This window comes from Carcharodon carcharias, chromosome 18, assembly GCF_017639515.1.
Source record: "Carcharodon carcharias isolate sCarCar2 chromosome 18, sCarCar2.pri, whole genome shotgun sequence".
NCBI lineage: Eukaryota > Metazoa > Chordata > Chondrichthyes > Lamniformes > Lamnidae > Carcharodon > Carcharodon carcharias.
In genome coordinates, this window is record NC_054484.1 from 85,634,889 (window position 1) to 85,651,035 (window position 16,147).

A 16,147-nucleotide genomic window follows, 5' to 3' on the forward strand; every position below is an offset into this window, starting at 1 on the left:
GTAAAATTCAATCACATTATGTTCACTGTTACCTAGGGGTGCCTTTACTCTGAGGTCGTTAATTATTCTTGCCACATTACATAATACTAAGTCTAATATAAGCTGCTCTCTGGTTGGTTCCAGAACATGCTGCTCTAAGAAACTATCTATCTCGAAAGCATTCTAAGAACTCCTCATCCAGGCTACTATTGCCAATCTGATTTTTCCAGTTTGTGTAGATTAAAATCACCCATGATTATTGCCGTCCCTTTATCACAAGTACACAACATTTTCTCTTGAATATCTTGAGCTCTACACTGTGGCTACTGTCAGGGGGCCTGTAGACCACTCCCACTAATGACTTTTTCCCCTACTATTCCTCATCTCCACCCAAACCAATTCCATGTCCTGATCTAAACCAAGGTCATCTCTAACTATTGCACCAATGCCCTGTTTGATTTACAGTGCTACCCCCTCCACCTTTACCGAGCTTCCTATTCTTCTTAAATGTCATGTATCCTTCAACATTAAGGACCCAATCTTTGTCGTTCTGCAGCCACGTCTCCGTAATTGCCATCAGATCATATTTATTTACCTCAATGTGGGCCATCAATTCATTTACTTTGTTATGAATGCCACGTGCATTCAGACAGAGAGCCTTTAGTCTTGTCATTTTGTTACCTTTGTAACATCTAGTCTTGACTTGTTGATGTATTCTTAGATTTTTACTCTCTGTCCCTTCCTGCCATTCTCTGACCCTCATTTCTCATATTATTATTTTGCTCTCATGTCTTGACTCTATACCTTGAATTGCTACCTCCACCCAAGCTTGATTCCTCTCCCCTCTTGTTTAGATTAAAGCCCTCTCTATTTCCCTAGTTATGTGATTTGCGAGGACACTCGTTCTAGCACGGTTCAGGTGTAAACTGTCCTAACAGTACAGCCCCCACTTTCTCCAGTATTGATGCCAGTGCCACACAAACCGGAGCCCACTTCTCCCACACCAGTCTTTGAGCCACACCTTTGTCTCTCTCTATTTACCCTATGCCAATTTGCATGTGAATGTCAAGGGATGATGGTTAGATTCTCTTAGTAGGAGAAGGCTATTGCCTGGCAATTGTGGTGCAAATGTTCCTTGTCACCATCAGCCCAAGTATGAATGCTCTCCAAATCTTGCTGCATGTGGACACAGACAGCTTCAGTATCTGAGGAGTTGTGAATGTTGCTGAACATTGTGCAATCATCAGTGAACATCTCCACTTCTGACCTTATGTTGGAAGGTCGGTCATTGGTGAAGCAACCGAAGTTGGTTGGGCCTAGAACGCTATCCTGAGGAACTCCTGCAGCAAAATCCTGGGAATGAGATGATTGGCCTTTGAGAAACACTACGAGCTTCCTTTGTGTTAGAAGTGACTCCAACCAGTGGAGAGTTTCCCCCACCATAGCACCCCCCACCCCAACCTAACCCCGCTGATTCCCATTGACTTCACTGAGGCTCCTTGATGCCATAATCGGTCAAATGCTGCCACGATTTCAAGGGAAATCACTAATTTCACCCTTGCAATTTTAACTCTTTTCTCATGTTTAAACCAAGGCTGTAACAAGATCTGCAGCTGAGTAGGACTGGCAGAACCCACGCTGAACATCAGTTAGCAGGTTGTGTAAGTGCTGTTTGTTAGCACTGTCAATGATATTTTCCATCACTTTGCTGATGACTGAATGTAGACTTATGGGATGATAAATTGGCTGGATTGGATGTGTCCTGCTTTTTGTGGGCAGGACATACTTGGCATTTCTCCACATTGCTGGGTAGATGCCATTGTTGTAGCTGTACTGGAACAAGCTGTTGTAACTGTATTTGGTTAAGGGTGAAGCTAATTTTGGAGAACAAGGGTTCACTATTATAGATGGGATGCTGTCAGTATTGATAGCTTTTGTGATACCCAGTGCCTTCAGCTGTTTCTTGATATCATGTGGAGCAAATCAAATTGTCTGAAGAATGGCACCCTTAATACTGGGAACCTCAGGAGGCTGAGATAGATCACCCACTTGGCACTTCGGGCTGAAGTTTGTTGCAAATGCTTCAGCCTTATCTTTTGCACTGATATGCTGGGCTCCTCTATCATTGAGGATGGGATGTTTTTGGAGTCGCCTCCTCCTCCTCCAGTGAGTTTTTAATTGTCTACCACCGTGCACAATTGGATGTGGCAGGACTGCAGGGCTTTGATCTGATTCGTTGGTTGTGGAACCGCATAGCTCTATAATCTATCTACAACATGCTGCTTCCGCTGTTTGGAATGCAAGTAGGCCTGTGTTGTAGCTTCACCAGGTTGACAGTTCATTTTTAGGTATGTCTGATGCTGCTCCTGGCAAACCCCCCACTGCACTCTTCATTGAACCAGGGTTGGTCCCCCTGGCCTGTGACAGTAATGGTAGAGTGGGAAATATGCCAGGTCATGAGGTTACAGATTATGGTGGAATACAATTCTGCTGCTGTTGATGGCCCACAGAACCTGAGTGTTTTGAACTGCTTGATCTATTGAGTCTATCCTCATGCCCCACAACACAATGGAGGGTCTTCCTCAGTGTGAAGACAGGACTTCATCTCCACAAGGACTGTGCGGTGGTCACTCCTATCAGTACTATCATGGACAGATGCATCTGCAACAGGTAGGTGAGGAAAAGGTAAAGTAGGTTTTTCCCACTTGTTGATATCACCATCTAGCTTGGCAATTATGTCCTTCAGGACTTGACCAGCTCAGTCAGCAGTGGTGCTACCGAGCCACTCTTGGTGATAGACACTGAAGTTGCCCACTCAGAGTCCATTCTGTGCCCTTGCCACCCTCAGTGCTTCTTGCACGTGGTGTTAATTGATTTTTCTGTAACGGTTTGGTACAATTGAGTGTCTTGCTCGGCCATTTCAGAGGGTAATTAAGAGCCAACCACATTGCTGTAGGTCTGGAGTCATATGTAGGCCAGACTCTATGAGGACGACAGATTTCCTTTCCTGAAGGACATTAGTGAATCAGAGGGGTTTTTACGACAATCCAGTAGTTTCATACTTAGGATTATGTAATAGTTCAACAGAACATGCTTCAAGAAATTAAACAAGAATACTTGGTGTGTGGTCCTGCTAATGCCAGAGTGGGTAAAGGCACCACGTGGTTGGAGGGGCCGTAAACGTCTCAGAATTGACAACCAGTCTATGTCAATCTCAACTGGTGGGGTGGCTGATGGCTATTTTACCTTCATGCCACTACCTGGAACATAGGGGGGAAAAAAGCGTTGGCTAGGCTGTGGCTCTAGTGACCCCTGGTGATGCATGTTCATAGGATTATCCCACTATAGTATGATGATGCACTGCCAGTGTTGGTGGGTTAAGTCTCAAACATGGTCTGGAGGTTATTAGCTATGAGGAGAGGTTGGAGAATCTTGGATTGTTCTCACTAGAGCGATGGAGATTGAGGGGCGACTTGATAGAAGTTTACAAAATTATGAGTGGCATGGACAGAGTAGATAGTCAGAAGCTTTTTCCCAGGGTGGAAGAGCCAATTACTAGGGGACAAAGATTTAAGGTGAGAGGAGAAAACTATAGAGGAGATGTGCAGGGCAAGTTTTTTTTACACAGAGGGTAGTGAGTGTCTGGAATTCGCTGCCAGAGGAGGTGGTGGAAGCAGGTACGAATGTGGTATTTAAGAGGCAGCTTGACAAATACATGAATAGGATGGGAATAGAGGGATATGGACCCTGGAAGTGCAAAATGTTTTAGTTGACGGGCAATATGATCGGCGCAGGCTTGGAGGGCCGAAGGGCCTGTTCCTGTGCTGTATTTTTCTTTGTTCTTTGGTTATTCGTGCAGCTATAGTCAAGCGCATGGAGGCTGTGGCCCAGCATTGCAGTCTTAACTTCAGGAGAGCAGAGAGAAGGGTAGGATGGTGTCAAGTTCAATCACTGCTCTGCGTTTGAGTTAGTTTAGCAGAAGACGCTGCAATTGGAATCGGGAGACCAGGCAAGGAAGACCATGTTCATCACAATTGAACTATCTACCATCACCATCTAGGCTCATACAAAGTGAAGCATATAGGAACAGGAGACAGCCCCTTGAGCCTGCTTCACCATTCAATTAGATCGAGACTGATCTGTATCTTGACTCCATTTACCCACCATGGCTCCACAGATCTTAATGTCCTTACCTAACAAAAATCAGTCTCAGTTTGAAACTTTCAACTGATGCAGCTTTAAGTTTTTTTGAGAGGGTGAAAAAAAAGTGTTCCTGATTTCAGGGAGAGGTGGCACCTGTGGAATTTCAGGGACCAAACCAGACACACTGCCAATTCTCTGGCAACCTTTAAGTGTTTAGTCCCTAAAATTATAGGCCATATGTAAAAAACAAAACTTTCATTACCTTCACTGGAAATTTTAACTGGTTATAGAGTTCTGAAACAAGGAGGTTATGGCTGAGTGTCTTTCTCATTTTCATGATTCGAACGATAGCAGCATCTATTTGGTATTGTCTGTCCTGGAATACCCGCTCGGTAGTGCTTGTTTGCTCCTCAACCTGAAAAATGACAAGAAAATATTGATGGAATATCTGCCAAAATATTGCATTTTAACATTTTCCACTATGAGGTTGACCAGAACAATGACAATAGGTTCTCATGATACACTGAATGGATTTTTGGTAAAATGTCACATCATTGGAGGGATTACATACAGTTTCTTTCATCTGGATTTGGTTAATCTTTATTCTGAAAAGTTTGTGCTTGAAGTCATCATTAAAGATTATCTTGTCACCATCTTCCACATCTTTTCCTTTTGGAACTTTGTTCAACACACGAGCTTTCCCACAGGCTAAAGACTGCAGTGTCCTTCTTAACTCACCATCCTCTAAAGGAGCGGTCAAAAAAAAACATAAATATTTAGTAAACCCAGGAAGTGCACGCCTTAGAAAGACACTCGTTAAATTTTATAGCACATATAGCAGTCTCATTGGAAACTTACCATGCAGCGTATATTTGCAAAATGTATTGTTCTACAAGAAAAATACAAAGAAAAGGAACGATATACAAACAGGAGTAGGCCATTTTGTCACTCAAGCCTGTTCTACCGTTCAATGAGCTCATGGCTGATCTGTGATCTAACTCCATGTAGCTGCCTTTGCTGCATATTCTTTCACACCTTTAGGCAACAAAAATCTATCAGAGTTAAAACTAATAATTGATCCAGCATCAACAGCCGTTTGTGGAAGACATTTCCAAACTTCTGCTCCACGTGTAGAAATGCTTCCGACTTTTACTCCTGAAAGGCCTGGTTCTAGTTTTTAGACTATGCTTACTTCCAATACTAGTGGTTCTCAAAGTGTGGTCTGTCCAAAACATGAGTCATTGATGTGCAACACCATTGTTGAGGCGATACGAGACAACAGGCTGGAACCCTCATCCCCATCACTCGTGAGATGCCACACAACCAGACCAGCTCCCTCATGCACAGCACGAGCCGTTGTAAGCGTGAGCAACAACAATGTAGTTTTATAAGCAAGACTTATATTATTATTGGATTTTGTTTGACTGATAAAGATGTAAGATGCTTACTGAGATGGTTTTATAACATTTGATTTTTTCAAATAAACATTCTCTTGTACAGTATTCATGTTTATCACATTAAAATGTCTCAACATTAAAATGTCTCTACTTTTGCTTCTGGCATGAATTAATAACATAATAGTTAATAAAAAATTAATCCACAAACTTATTACAATTAGTAGTGAAAAAGCAGCAAATATTAAGTTTCCATAAGTCTGCAATAATTTGATGAGTTTTTTCTCTGGTTGTCAGTGAGAGCAGGTGGGGTATGCCGGTATGTGGTCTGCAGCATCTTTTGCCCACCTAAGTGGTCCATGAAAGAAAGTGTTCGAGAACCTCTGTCCTAGACTCTCAACCAGTGGAAATAGGGTATTGAGAGAGAAACTATCTGTTCCCCTTATTGGCTTTAAAAACTTATTTCAAATCACCCCACAATCGTCTTAATTCCAGGGAATACAATCCTAATTTGTGTAATCTCTCCTTGTAATTTAAGTCCAGATATCATTCAAGTAAATCAAAGCTGCACTCCCACCAAGGCTAATACATTCTTCCGGAGGTACGATGCTCAGAACTGAACACAGTAGTCAAGGTACAGTCTAACCAGGGCCCTGTATAGCTGTAGCATGACTTCTGCCTCCTTGTAATCTAGTCCTCTAGATATAAAGGCCAACATTCCATTAGCCTTTATGATTATTTTTTTGAGCGGTCCATGAAATTTTAATGACCTAAGTACACAAACCCCTAAGCCTCTTTGGACTTATTGCTTCTAGCTTTTCACCATTTGCAAAGTACTCTGTTCTATCCTTTTTTAGATCTAAAGTGGATTACTTCACACTTGCCTATATAGAAATCGATTTGCCACAGTTTTGATTATTCACTTAACTTATTAACATCTTTGTGCTTTTATGCTTACAATGCCAGCTATCTTTATGTAATTGGCTGTCAGGAAGATATAATAATTTTCATAATGTTATTGGAATTTATTGTAGAGTAATAGTTGGGTCTGTGTCAGTCTGTGTGACTTAAGTGAATTAAAGGCAGCTGGTCTGAAGGCTTTGATGTATCAGAAGATAAGCTAGGTTTGAAATGCTAAGTAGGTAAACATAGGGGTGAAGGGAACATTTGCATTTTTAAATAAACCAGACTAGCTTGAATTCAAAGGAGGGGCAAAATGTTTCACCTAGCCAGAAGAAGTTAAAAAACAATGTGTTTATTTTTCCCAAAGATTACTGGTAAAATTAGTACTGAGAGAGATACTTATTATTAGAGGTAAAGTCCAAAGACATTGTGAAACAATGGGAATTTGCATTCAAAGGGGAAAATATGGATAAAGGCGAGAAGGCTGTGTGAAAGGGAAGGCTTTCAAGATCTAACAAATGTGAAAAACCTCCAGCATCTAAGCCTTAAGCTGCTGTCTACAAAGAAATTAAGTTAAGAAAGCTCACGTATTCGACTATTTCAGGATTTGTGTACTACTTTGCCTGGGTCTTTTAAAATCTGTGCATCTTTCTGTGGCCTTAACAAAAGTGTAACTGGGGGTTTAGGTTAATTAAGGGATTTAGAAGTTACAATAGTAAGAATTTGTAGGTCTATATATACTTAAAAGAATTTCTTCTATTAATAAAGGTTTAATTTAGTTTTGTAAGAAACCTATAAGACTCGATGGTCTTATTCAAGGCACGCATCTTGAAATATATATAAATTCCAAAACAGTTGTGGCAGTTGTTTCAAGATTCCCTTTGGGATTTGAGCAGCTCAGCATTTACCATCGGCTGTGCCATAACATCAGCAAACTTGGATATGTAGTTCCTATCCCAAGATCTAAGTTGTTAAATAAGTAGTGAATAGTCAAGGCCCCAACACAGATCCCTAAACTTATTTTGCCAATGTGAGTGAGTATCTAGATCGCTGGAGCCTAACCAACTATATCATGCTAAGCATTGGTGAGTTTCCTGTTGTTTGGCCAACTAGGACATTGATTTGCAGTTATTTGAAGCTGACTGGGAGGCACCCAGTGATATATATTTTAAATGCTTTGTACTTGAGGCAGGAATGTTGCATGTCCGGCTGTATTTATCTTCTGTCCCTTCGTGGCTGAATAGATTCTGGTGGGTGGTTTCCCTGAACCATTTCAGTCCTTGTGCTCCCCACAGCTTTATTAGAAAAGAAACTCCAGCAACAATGAATGGACAACAAAAATATCCAAATTTGGGCACTGTTAGACTTGGAGGGGAGGTATAGCTCTCCTATGTAGTGGTCACAGAGGAGGGACGTGCTGATAAAGGGTATTATTGCAGTTCAACTTACAGATCCTACAATCACAATGCATGAGTGGTAGTGAGGATAGGTATTGGAGCTCAATGCCAGGGGCGCAGGTCAGGCTAATTCCCTTCTCCTAAATGGTGTTGAAGATCTTGAGAGATCACATATTCAGGTGAGTGATGATTATTCCATCATAATCAGGGTTTGAGGGTCAGGAATGGAGTCCCACCATTCTGATACCTGTAGTCTGTCATGGTATTAATATGGCTAATCTAGTTAAACCTCCAAGACCACAAAGATATTATTGTAGGGTGATGGTGGTGCCACACAGAAAATGGCCAGAACTTTTTGTTTGAAATGGTTATCACTGGCACTCACATGGGCATAAAGAAGTGTTACCTGCCCACAGCTCAACCCTGGATATTGTCCAACTCTTGCTGTAGATTGGCCTGGGTACCTCATTATAAGAATTGGGAATGAAGCTGAACATTGTGGAATTTTCAGTGAGCAGCCCTGTCCCCAACATTACAATGGAGGGAAAGTTTTTGATGAAACAAGTGAACTGGGTTGAGTAAATAAAAACAGAAAATGCTGGAAAAACTCAGCAGGTCTGGCAGTATCTATCGAAAGAGAAAAAGAATTAACGTTTCAAGACCACATGACTTCTTCAGAGCTCTGAAGAGTCATACAGACTTGAAATGTTAACTCAGTTTCTCTCTCCACAGGTACTGCCTGACCTGAGTTTTTCCAGCATTTTCTGTATTTCAGATTTCTAGCATCCGCAGTATTTTGCTTTTATCTTAGAGTTGGGTTGAGTGATGGATCAATCCTTCCAGAGAACATGAATGGGAAAGACTGACACTTCAATCATCAGCAGTTTCCCGGACTACTGTGAACCAGCAATCCAGTGGAGGACCAAGCGTGCCACTGAAGACTGACCCTGTCTCCAGTCTTCCATTGCTAGGAAAGCTAATGTGGAGTCAACTCAACAAGAGGCCCTGCTGCTGCCACCAGAGAAGGCGGAGTGTTGCTGACTGGTGTAGGTCTGAACACAATCATGATGAAAGCAGATTCTGAGAACTTCCCACTGGGCAGCTAAGCTCACTGCAAAATCTTTTGTTTGCTTTCCAATACTGGTTCCCATTCAATAGGAAAGTAGAGAACTGCATTGTAAGATCAGAAGTACATTAAATATTTACATAGCATTTGGGGCCAGCTTTGTTGAGAAAAATACAGCCAATGAAAATGAGAAATAGAAACACCCGATTAGGTAGTTCAATTAATTGCTGATTTTTGATTGTGTTGAGACTAGCTACTTAGGGTACCCTCTTACATGGAGGAACTGCTTAGTTGTCATCAGTAACAGATCTAGCAGCAGCTCCATATAAATCTTACCTCTCTGACACTACCAGTGTTTTGAATTCGGATTGCTAGCTTTACACAGAGAACAATTTCCAGTGGACCTGTACAGCAAAGATTAAACTGTCATCTCAAACTTCTGAATTATTTCCATACCTATGCCAGTTGCAGTCTTGATTTCCTCCATACTGAATTCATTGCCCTCGTTGAACATCAACAGTACCAAGGTCTGGAAGAGTGAAACCTGCAGCTCCTTTTTACCCTAGAGTGCACATTGAAAAAACACTAATTCTGGCCTAGGGATCGAATGGGAGCAAAATAACTTTGGGCTACAATTTTTTTTTAATTACTGAGGACAACAGGCTCAAGTGGATAAGTTGGAGGAAACAATCTCACCATTGCTACAATAGAATGCAACAAAACAGTCAAACACCATAAGTGATAATCAATATATCATGCATTTTTTGATACTATGCTATACATGAAATAGAAGATAACATATGGGGATATATGACACATTAACATAGTATACTTAAATAAATGTACATAATATTTACTTCATTAATATGGTCTAAAAATTTTAATCATTCAACCAATTGAACTGAGCAATATAATGCATAAAGTGGCAATTTATTGTAAAAATGCTTAATTATCATATTAGTTGAATGAAGTAATTTTGAATGAAAGAGTTGATACATCAATAAATGTACTGTATCTCTCTGTTTCAAGTGAATGAACTCTAAATGGATATATATAGGAACACAAAAGGAAATTATGCTGGAAATGTGACATTAAACAGAAAACACAGCAATCGTTCAGTAGGTGAGGCACCATCCTGGAAGGCATCAGAGAAATTAACATTTCAGGCATGGGCCCTCCATGGGAACAGTTTGTGAGAAATTGGAGGCCATGTTTTATTAAAAACACCAGTAGTTATGTCACCCAATTTAAGTCCTTTGCCTACCACTCTCTTCAGTTTACACTTGTCTAATTTCCTCCCCATCCGATGGATAAAGTTCCAGGTAGAGGACCGGAATAAGGAACGAGGTGTAAAGAATGAACAAATGGACTCGCACTTGTACACCACTAACTTTAAGGTCACCTCATCAACTTGCAAATGGTAAGTTAGACTGGAAAGCTGCCAATGCCATTATTTAGCAAGGTTAGACAAAAACATGGACTAAATTGGCCTTTAATTTTCTCAAGGCCTATCTTGGGAAAGTTACTAGAATCTGTAATTGGGACAGAGTGAGTGAGCAATCGAACAAATATGAACTAATCAGAGAGAGCCAGCAGTGATTTGTAAAGACTAAGATATGTATAATAAACCTAGTTAAATATTTTGAGCAGGCCACGAACGTGTTAGTTAAGGGAGAGTGAATGGATGTTATTTATGTGGACTTCCAGAAAGCATTTAATAAGGTTTCACATAATAACTTAACTAAAATGAGAGTCTGCATGGAATAAGAGATAACCTGTTAGCTTGGATAGGGAATTGAACAGGAGGTAAGAAACAGGGTAGGGATAACAGAAATATACTCAGCTTGGTAAGATGTGACTAGTGGTGCCCACCCCCAGGCTTCTAGACTGAGGCCTCAGCTTTTCATTCTACTTATAAATGATTTCGACAAAGGAATCTGGAGTCATCTAAGTTTGCTCAACACATCAAGTGACACAGTAAATAGTAGAATAAACAGTAAATGAGAGCAGAAAGTTGCAAAGGGACATTGATAAGTAAGCGAGTGGGCAAAACTTTGGCAGATAGAATTCAATGTACAGAAATGGGAGATCATCCATTGCAGATAAAAGAAAGATTGATCAGAATTTTTTTTTTTTTAAATAGATAGAAGCTAGAAACTGTGGAGGAACAGAGCAATTTAGGGGCCAAAGTATAGAGTTCACTAAAAGCAAGTGGACAGGTACAAAAAAATAAAAAGGGTAATTGAACTTTGGGCTGGAAAACAATGGGATGGAAGTTATTTCACATCTGTACAGAGCTCTGGTTAGATCCCTCTGGACCAACTGCATTCAGCTCTGTGCACCATACCTCTGAAAGGTTACACTGGCTATGGAAGAGGTGTAGCACAGATTAACCAGAATGATACTCGAATTAAAAGAGTTAAGTTATGAAGACCAATTGCATAGGCTAGGCCTATATTCCACAGAATAAAATATTAAGGAATTGTCTAATTGAGGCGTTTAAGATGATTAAAGAATTTGACAGGATAAACAGAGAGAATATATTTTCCCTCATGGGAAAATTTAACCTCTAACCTTAAAATCAGAGCTAGGCTGTTCAGGGGTGATGTCAGAAAGCACTTCTTTACACAAATGGTAGTGGAAATCTGGAACACTCTCCCTCAAAAAGCTGGCGAGACTAGGTTAACTGAAAATGTCAAAACGGTGATTGATAGATGTTTGTTGGGGAAGGGCATTAAAGGCTGCAGAGCCAGTTTCAGGTAAATGTTGCTAAAATAGTAATCAGCCGTCGTCTAACTGAATGGAGAAACAGGATCAGAGGGGTGTTGAATGGTCTACTCATGTTTTCACAAAACCACCAACTTGTCATGAAGATGTGTTCTATGTATCTCATTGGCTGGTCATATTAAAAAGAGACATTTCACTGAAACAAAGACAATTACTTAAAATGGCTGCCAACGTGCATCTGTGTAGCCACATTCCATTTCATGGAGACATAGGGTCTAAGAAGACTCAGAGACAAGGACTTCCCCGGAATTGTGAAAAGCTTCCTTCCTATCTCATCTACAAGGAAGAATGAACCATTCAGGAGTTATCTGCTATAAGATTAAAAATTAATCACCTCAGCTATCCCAATGGCTAAGAGGAACTGTGCCAGACATGAGCTGATCAACTTTCTTTTAAGAATACAAAGCCGACATGGAGAGGTCATGTGATACTACCCTGTTGCTGTTGCTAGAATTGGGATTCGGCAGAGATCTTCCAGCTGCTGGAGTGAGCAGCTGTCTCTTGCACTCTCTCTCAACAATATTCCATCTAAGCTTTGAACCCTGTTTTGCTGAGTTAAAAATGTCTACATTCCTGTAGCAGACAGAGACTCTCCACTAAAAGCCATTGGGATTTCTACAAGTGTTTCCAGGAGAAAAGGACATACTAGCCATGACTGTGAAAAGCCACTGCCTCAGCATGAGAACCGCACCTTGGATACAATCAGTGAACTCTAATGACGACTTTTTAAAAAAAATCTACACTTAACACTCAATACTCTGTGCAGTTGTATTTCTTCCTGCATGCTTGTGGTTTGAATGTGTGTTTGCGCATGTTAGTGGGAATTAGATGTATTTGAGCATTTTTAACATTTTTACCCTGGTAGGTTTTAGCACAATAAAGCCAACCCCTTATGTGTTTAACTCAAGAATACCTCCTTGGCTTAATTCTTACATACTGCACACAGTCACATGCATACTAAATTGGAAATACAGCATCTTTTTAAAATTCAAAACCTCTGCTACTACCAAGTGAGGAGTGGGAAAAGAGAGGAGTCATTGTACCCCTCCTCACCTGGTCGTAACAGACTATACAAACAAAATAAATAATTCACATTCTCCTATTCCAGTATCTCAGTTATCATTATTTTCATCAGATGTATGCCACAACCAAATATTATTAAAAAAAATTCCTGATAATTAAAAGGTTACCTCTTTGAATTCTGCTTTCAACACAGAATGTCCTAATGTAGGCTGCCACTGTAGTTTTCTGCCACTGTGTTTTCCGAGGTAAAATGTCTTAAATACCTCTTGCAATTTTATCATCTAAAACATATATATTTAAACGTTACAAGTGTAATGAAGTCCAGATGTCACATTCGTTTACACAGAAAGAGGTCATTCATGCCTGTGCCAGTCTTTTGATTAAGACCTACCATTTTCTCATCGCTCTGCACATTTTTCTCTTTAAGTATTCATCCAAGCCTCTGAAAATTTTTTACTGAATCTGCTTCCACCTCCCTTTCAGGGAGTGCCTTCCAGATCATAACTACTTGCTGCACTGATCCCCTCTGGATCTTTTGCCAGTTATCTTAAATCTATGTCCCCTCATTACCAACCTTCCTGCCAATGGAAGCAGTTTTTCCTTATTACAATATCAAAACCCCTCATTATTTTGAACATAATTCTTCCCTTAACCTTTTCTTCTGAGGAGCAGAGCTTCTCTAATCTCCCTAGAAGCATCAAAGCTTAAAACAATTCCAGTGAGGGGAGATTTTTCCTCCCTTATGATTAATGCTGGCTGTAAAAAGACTAATAGAATACAGTAATGCCAATGGTCTCAAGAATCAAAAGATAAACTGTTACAACCGCAGCTGATGTTAATGCTGAGCAAGTCAGATCTCAGATTGAAATCCATCTCGGCTGATTGAAATTTTGTTTCTGTATTGTAGAAACGAGGAGGGGAAGCAGCACAAAAGCACAGGGCTCCAGTGATAACTTCTAAAATTTGACGAATTAAAATGTTTATTGAAAGGGAAAAAAACTTAAATAAACAAGATACACAGTTAGAAAAAAAATCTTATGAAATAACTCCAAAATACAATTGCTTTCGTTGATGAAAAGATTTTCACACTCTCCAAAACACCAGAGTTGGCCTACAGTGGGACTCCCCCCACTGCAACTGCTACAACTCGTTTTCACAAATACCCTTTCATCTTAGTTCTTCATTGTCTTCATATATTTCTTTGAAAACTCAGGTTCCCAAATATCAAAACCTTTTATGTTCCCATTTTACCTCTATTTCAGGTCAACAAAATTTAAAACGCCTGTCCCTGTTTACTCACAAATCTACTGTAAAATGCCAATGTTCTTTTTTTTTAACCTTTGAGACTCATTTGAAATGCAATAGCAACAAATCAATTTCAAAACTTATCCCCAAATGGTAATTTCAGATCTACTCTGTTTCCTTGTAAGTTAACACCCATCATAAGGTCTCATTCCAAAATGTAAGAAGATAACACCATTAGTCATTCATCCCTTAGATTCTACAGACAATCTGACTCCAACAACCTCAACTTTGGTTAACCCTGGACACACAAAAACACAGCTTACCTTTACCTACATAGAATACATACGGAAACACAAATATAAAAAACACATATCATCACAAACCCGGAAAAAATCAAGAGATCTGGTATAAAAATTGTGTATTTTCTCAAACATAAATCAATATAGAGATTGACAATAATAAACCTTATTAATATTTAATTATTTAATTTCCAATAGGTCAGAGCTCTTTAGAAAAAAGTGGGCTGGATTTTGGAAGTATACCAGAGGCGGAATGAGGTCAGGGGGCCTGGAATTTCATGGCACCAACTGGTGTGCCAGGTTGCTGGTGTCTTCCAGCCTGTGTCATTGTTAAGACGGGAGGTCAGTCGGAGTGACAGCTCCCCTTCCACAAGCGGTAGGTTAGTCATTAACATAATTGAAAGATCTATTACTGCCAACGAACAGGAGTCAACTGGAATTTTTCAGTCAGCAGGGGTTTGATGACTTCAAGTTTATGGAGGGAGGTAGAACCAAGACCAGCTAGGAGAGCATTGGAATTGTCATGTCTAAAGATAACAGAGGCATGGATCAGGGTTTCAGCAGCCAATGAGCTGAGACAGCGATGGAGTCTGACTGTGTTACAATGCTCTGCACAAGCCTCCTCCCACCCTAATTCTTCTAACCCCAGCAAGAAAACCTTCTATTCCTTTCTCTCTCTTGTACTTATCTTGCCTCCCCATAAATGCATCTATGCTCTTAGCCTCAAGCACTCCATGCAGCAGTGATTTCCACATTCTTACTAGTCTTTGTAAGAGGAGTTTCTCCTGAATACCCTACTGGATTTATTGGCGACTATTTTACATTTATTACCCCTAATTTTGGACACCATCACAGGTGGAAACATTTTGTATATGTTTACCCTATCAAACCCCTTCATAATTTCAGGTCACAATCTTCTTGTTTGTAGGAAAAAATAGCACCAACCTGTTAAATCTTTTCTAACAGTTTTAACCTCTCAATTCTGATCATCGTTGTAAATCCATTTTGCACTCTCTCCAGAGCTTTAAATTTCTTTTTGTAATATGGAAGTCAGATCTCTGCACAGTACTGTGTGGTCTAATCATGGCTCTATACAAGTTGTAACATAGACTTCAAAAGCAGTGAAGCTATTCCTCTTAGGATTGAACCCCAGTGGTTGTTGGCATTTTATTTCATGGCTTTGTTGACCTAAATTTTAGTAATTTGCAAATCTGTTCAGATCTCTTTCATTCTCAATCCCATTTAGACACATTTTCCAGGGAGTATATGGCCTGTTTATTCACCCTACCAAAAATGTGCCAACTCACACATAACTATATTGAAATTCATTTGCCATTGACATGCCCATTCTAAGTTTAACATCATCTGGTATTTTGTCACAGTCTTCCTCAGCATTAACCATGCTCCCTAATTTGGTGTCCTCCTCAAGCTTTGACAATTGTACTCCTGATCCCAAAGCCCAAATTGTTTACCTAAATGCTGAACAACAGTGTTCCCAGATCTGAACCCTGTTCAGAACATCACACGTATGGTACCCATGGCTTAACAAAATTAAGGCTTTAGGGAAATATTGATAACTCAGTTGTGGATTTTGCTGTATGCTGTAGATGTCTATATTGACAAATTAGGACTATGAATGTAGAATAGGCTGATATTAGTCTTACCTCAGGAGGTAAATGTATTTCCATGGGTACGTATGTTGGCCAGTATCCCATTGTCAGAATGTTGACTGTAAGATCTATCTTGCTTGGATCATTCTGATTTTGGATATACTGAAAAGATGGATAGAAAATTTGTACATTAGGAACATATATAGATGTCAAGGTGAAAGCCCCACAAAATGCTTTCTCGTCAAAAATGCTGACAGTCTTGTTTCAATGGTAGAAGATAAAACCGACATTTACAAATTTA

The 16,147-nt window shown here is 40.0% G+C and overlaps 1 protein-coding gene across 1 annotated transcript in view; it reads right to left on the bottom strand.

Annotated features, from left to right (window-relative positions):
• Positions 1-16,147, bottom strand: part of LOC121290630 (cullin-4A-like) — a 56,063-nt gene that overhangs the window by 5,548 nt on the left and 34,368 nt on the right. Inside the window, exons 15-19 of the mRNA XM_041211309.1 lie at positions 15,901-16,008; positions 12,860-12,973; positions 9,339-9,444; positions 4,694-4,866; positions 4,385-4,537 (exon numbers count right to left, since the gene is read on the bottom strand). Coding sequence (XP_041067243.1) covers positions 4,385-4,537; positions 4,694-4,866; positions 9,339-9,444; positions 12,860-12,973; positions 15,901-16,008 — 654 coding nt within the window. The remainder of the gene's footprint in view (positions 1-4,384; positions 4,538-4,693; positions 4,867-9,338; positions 9,445-12,859; positions 12,974-15,900; positions 16,009-16,147) is intronic.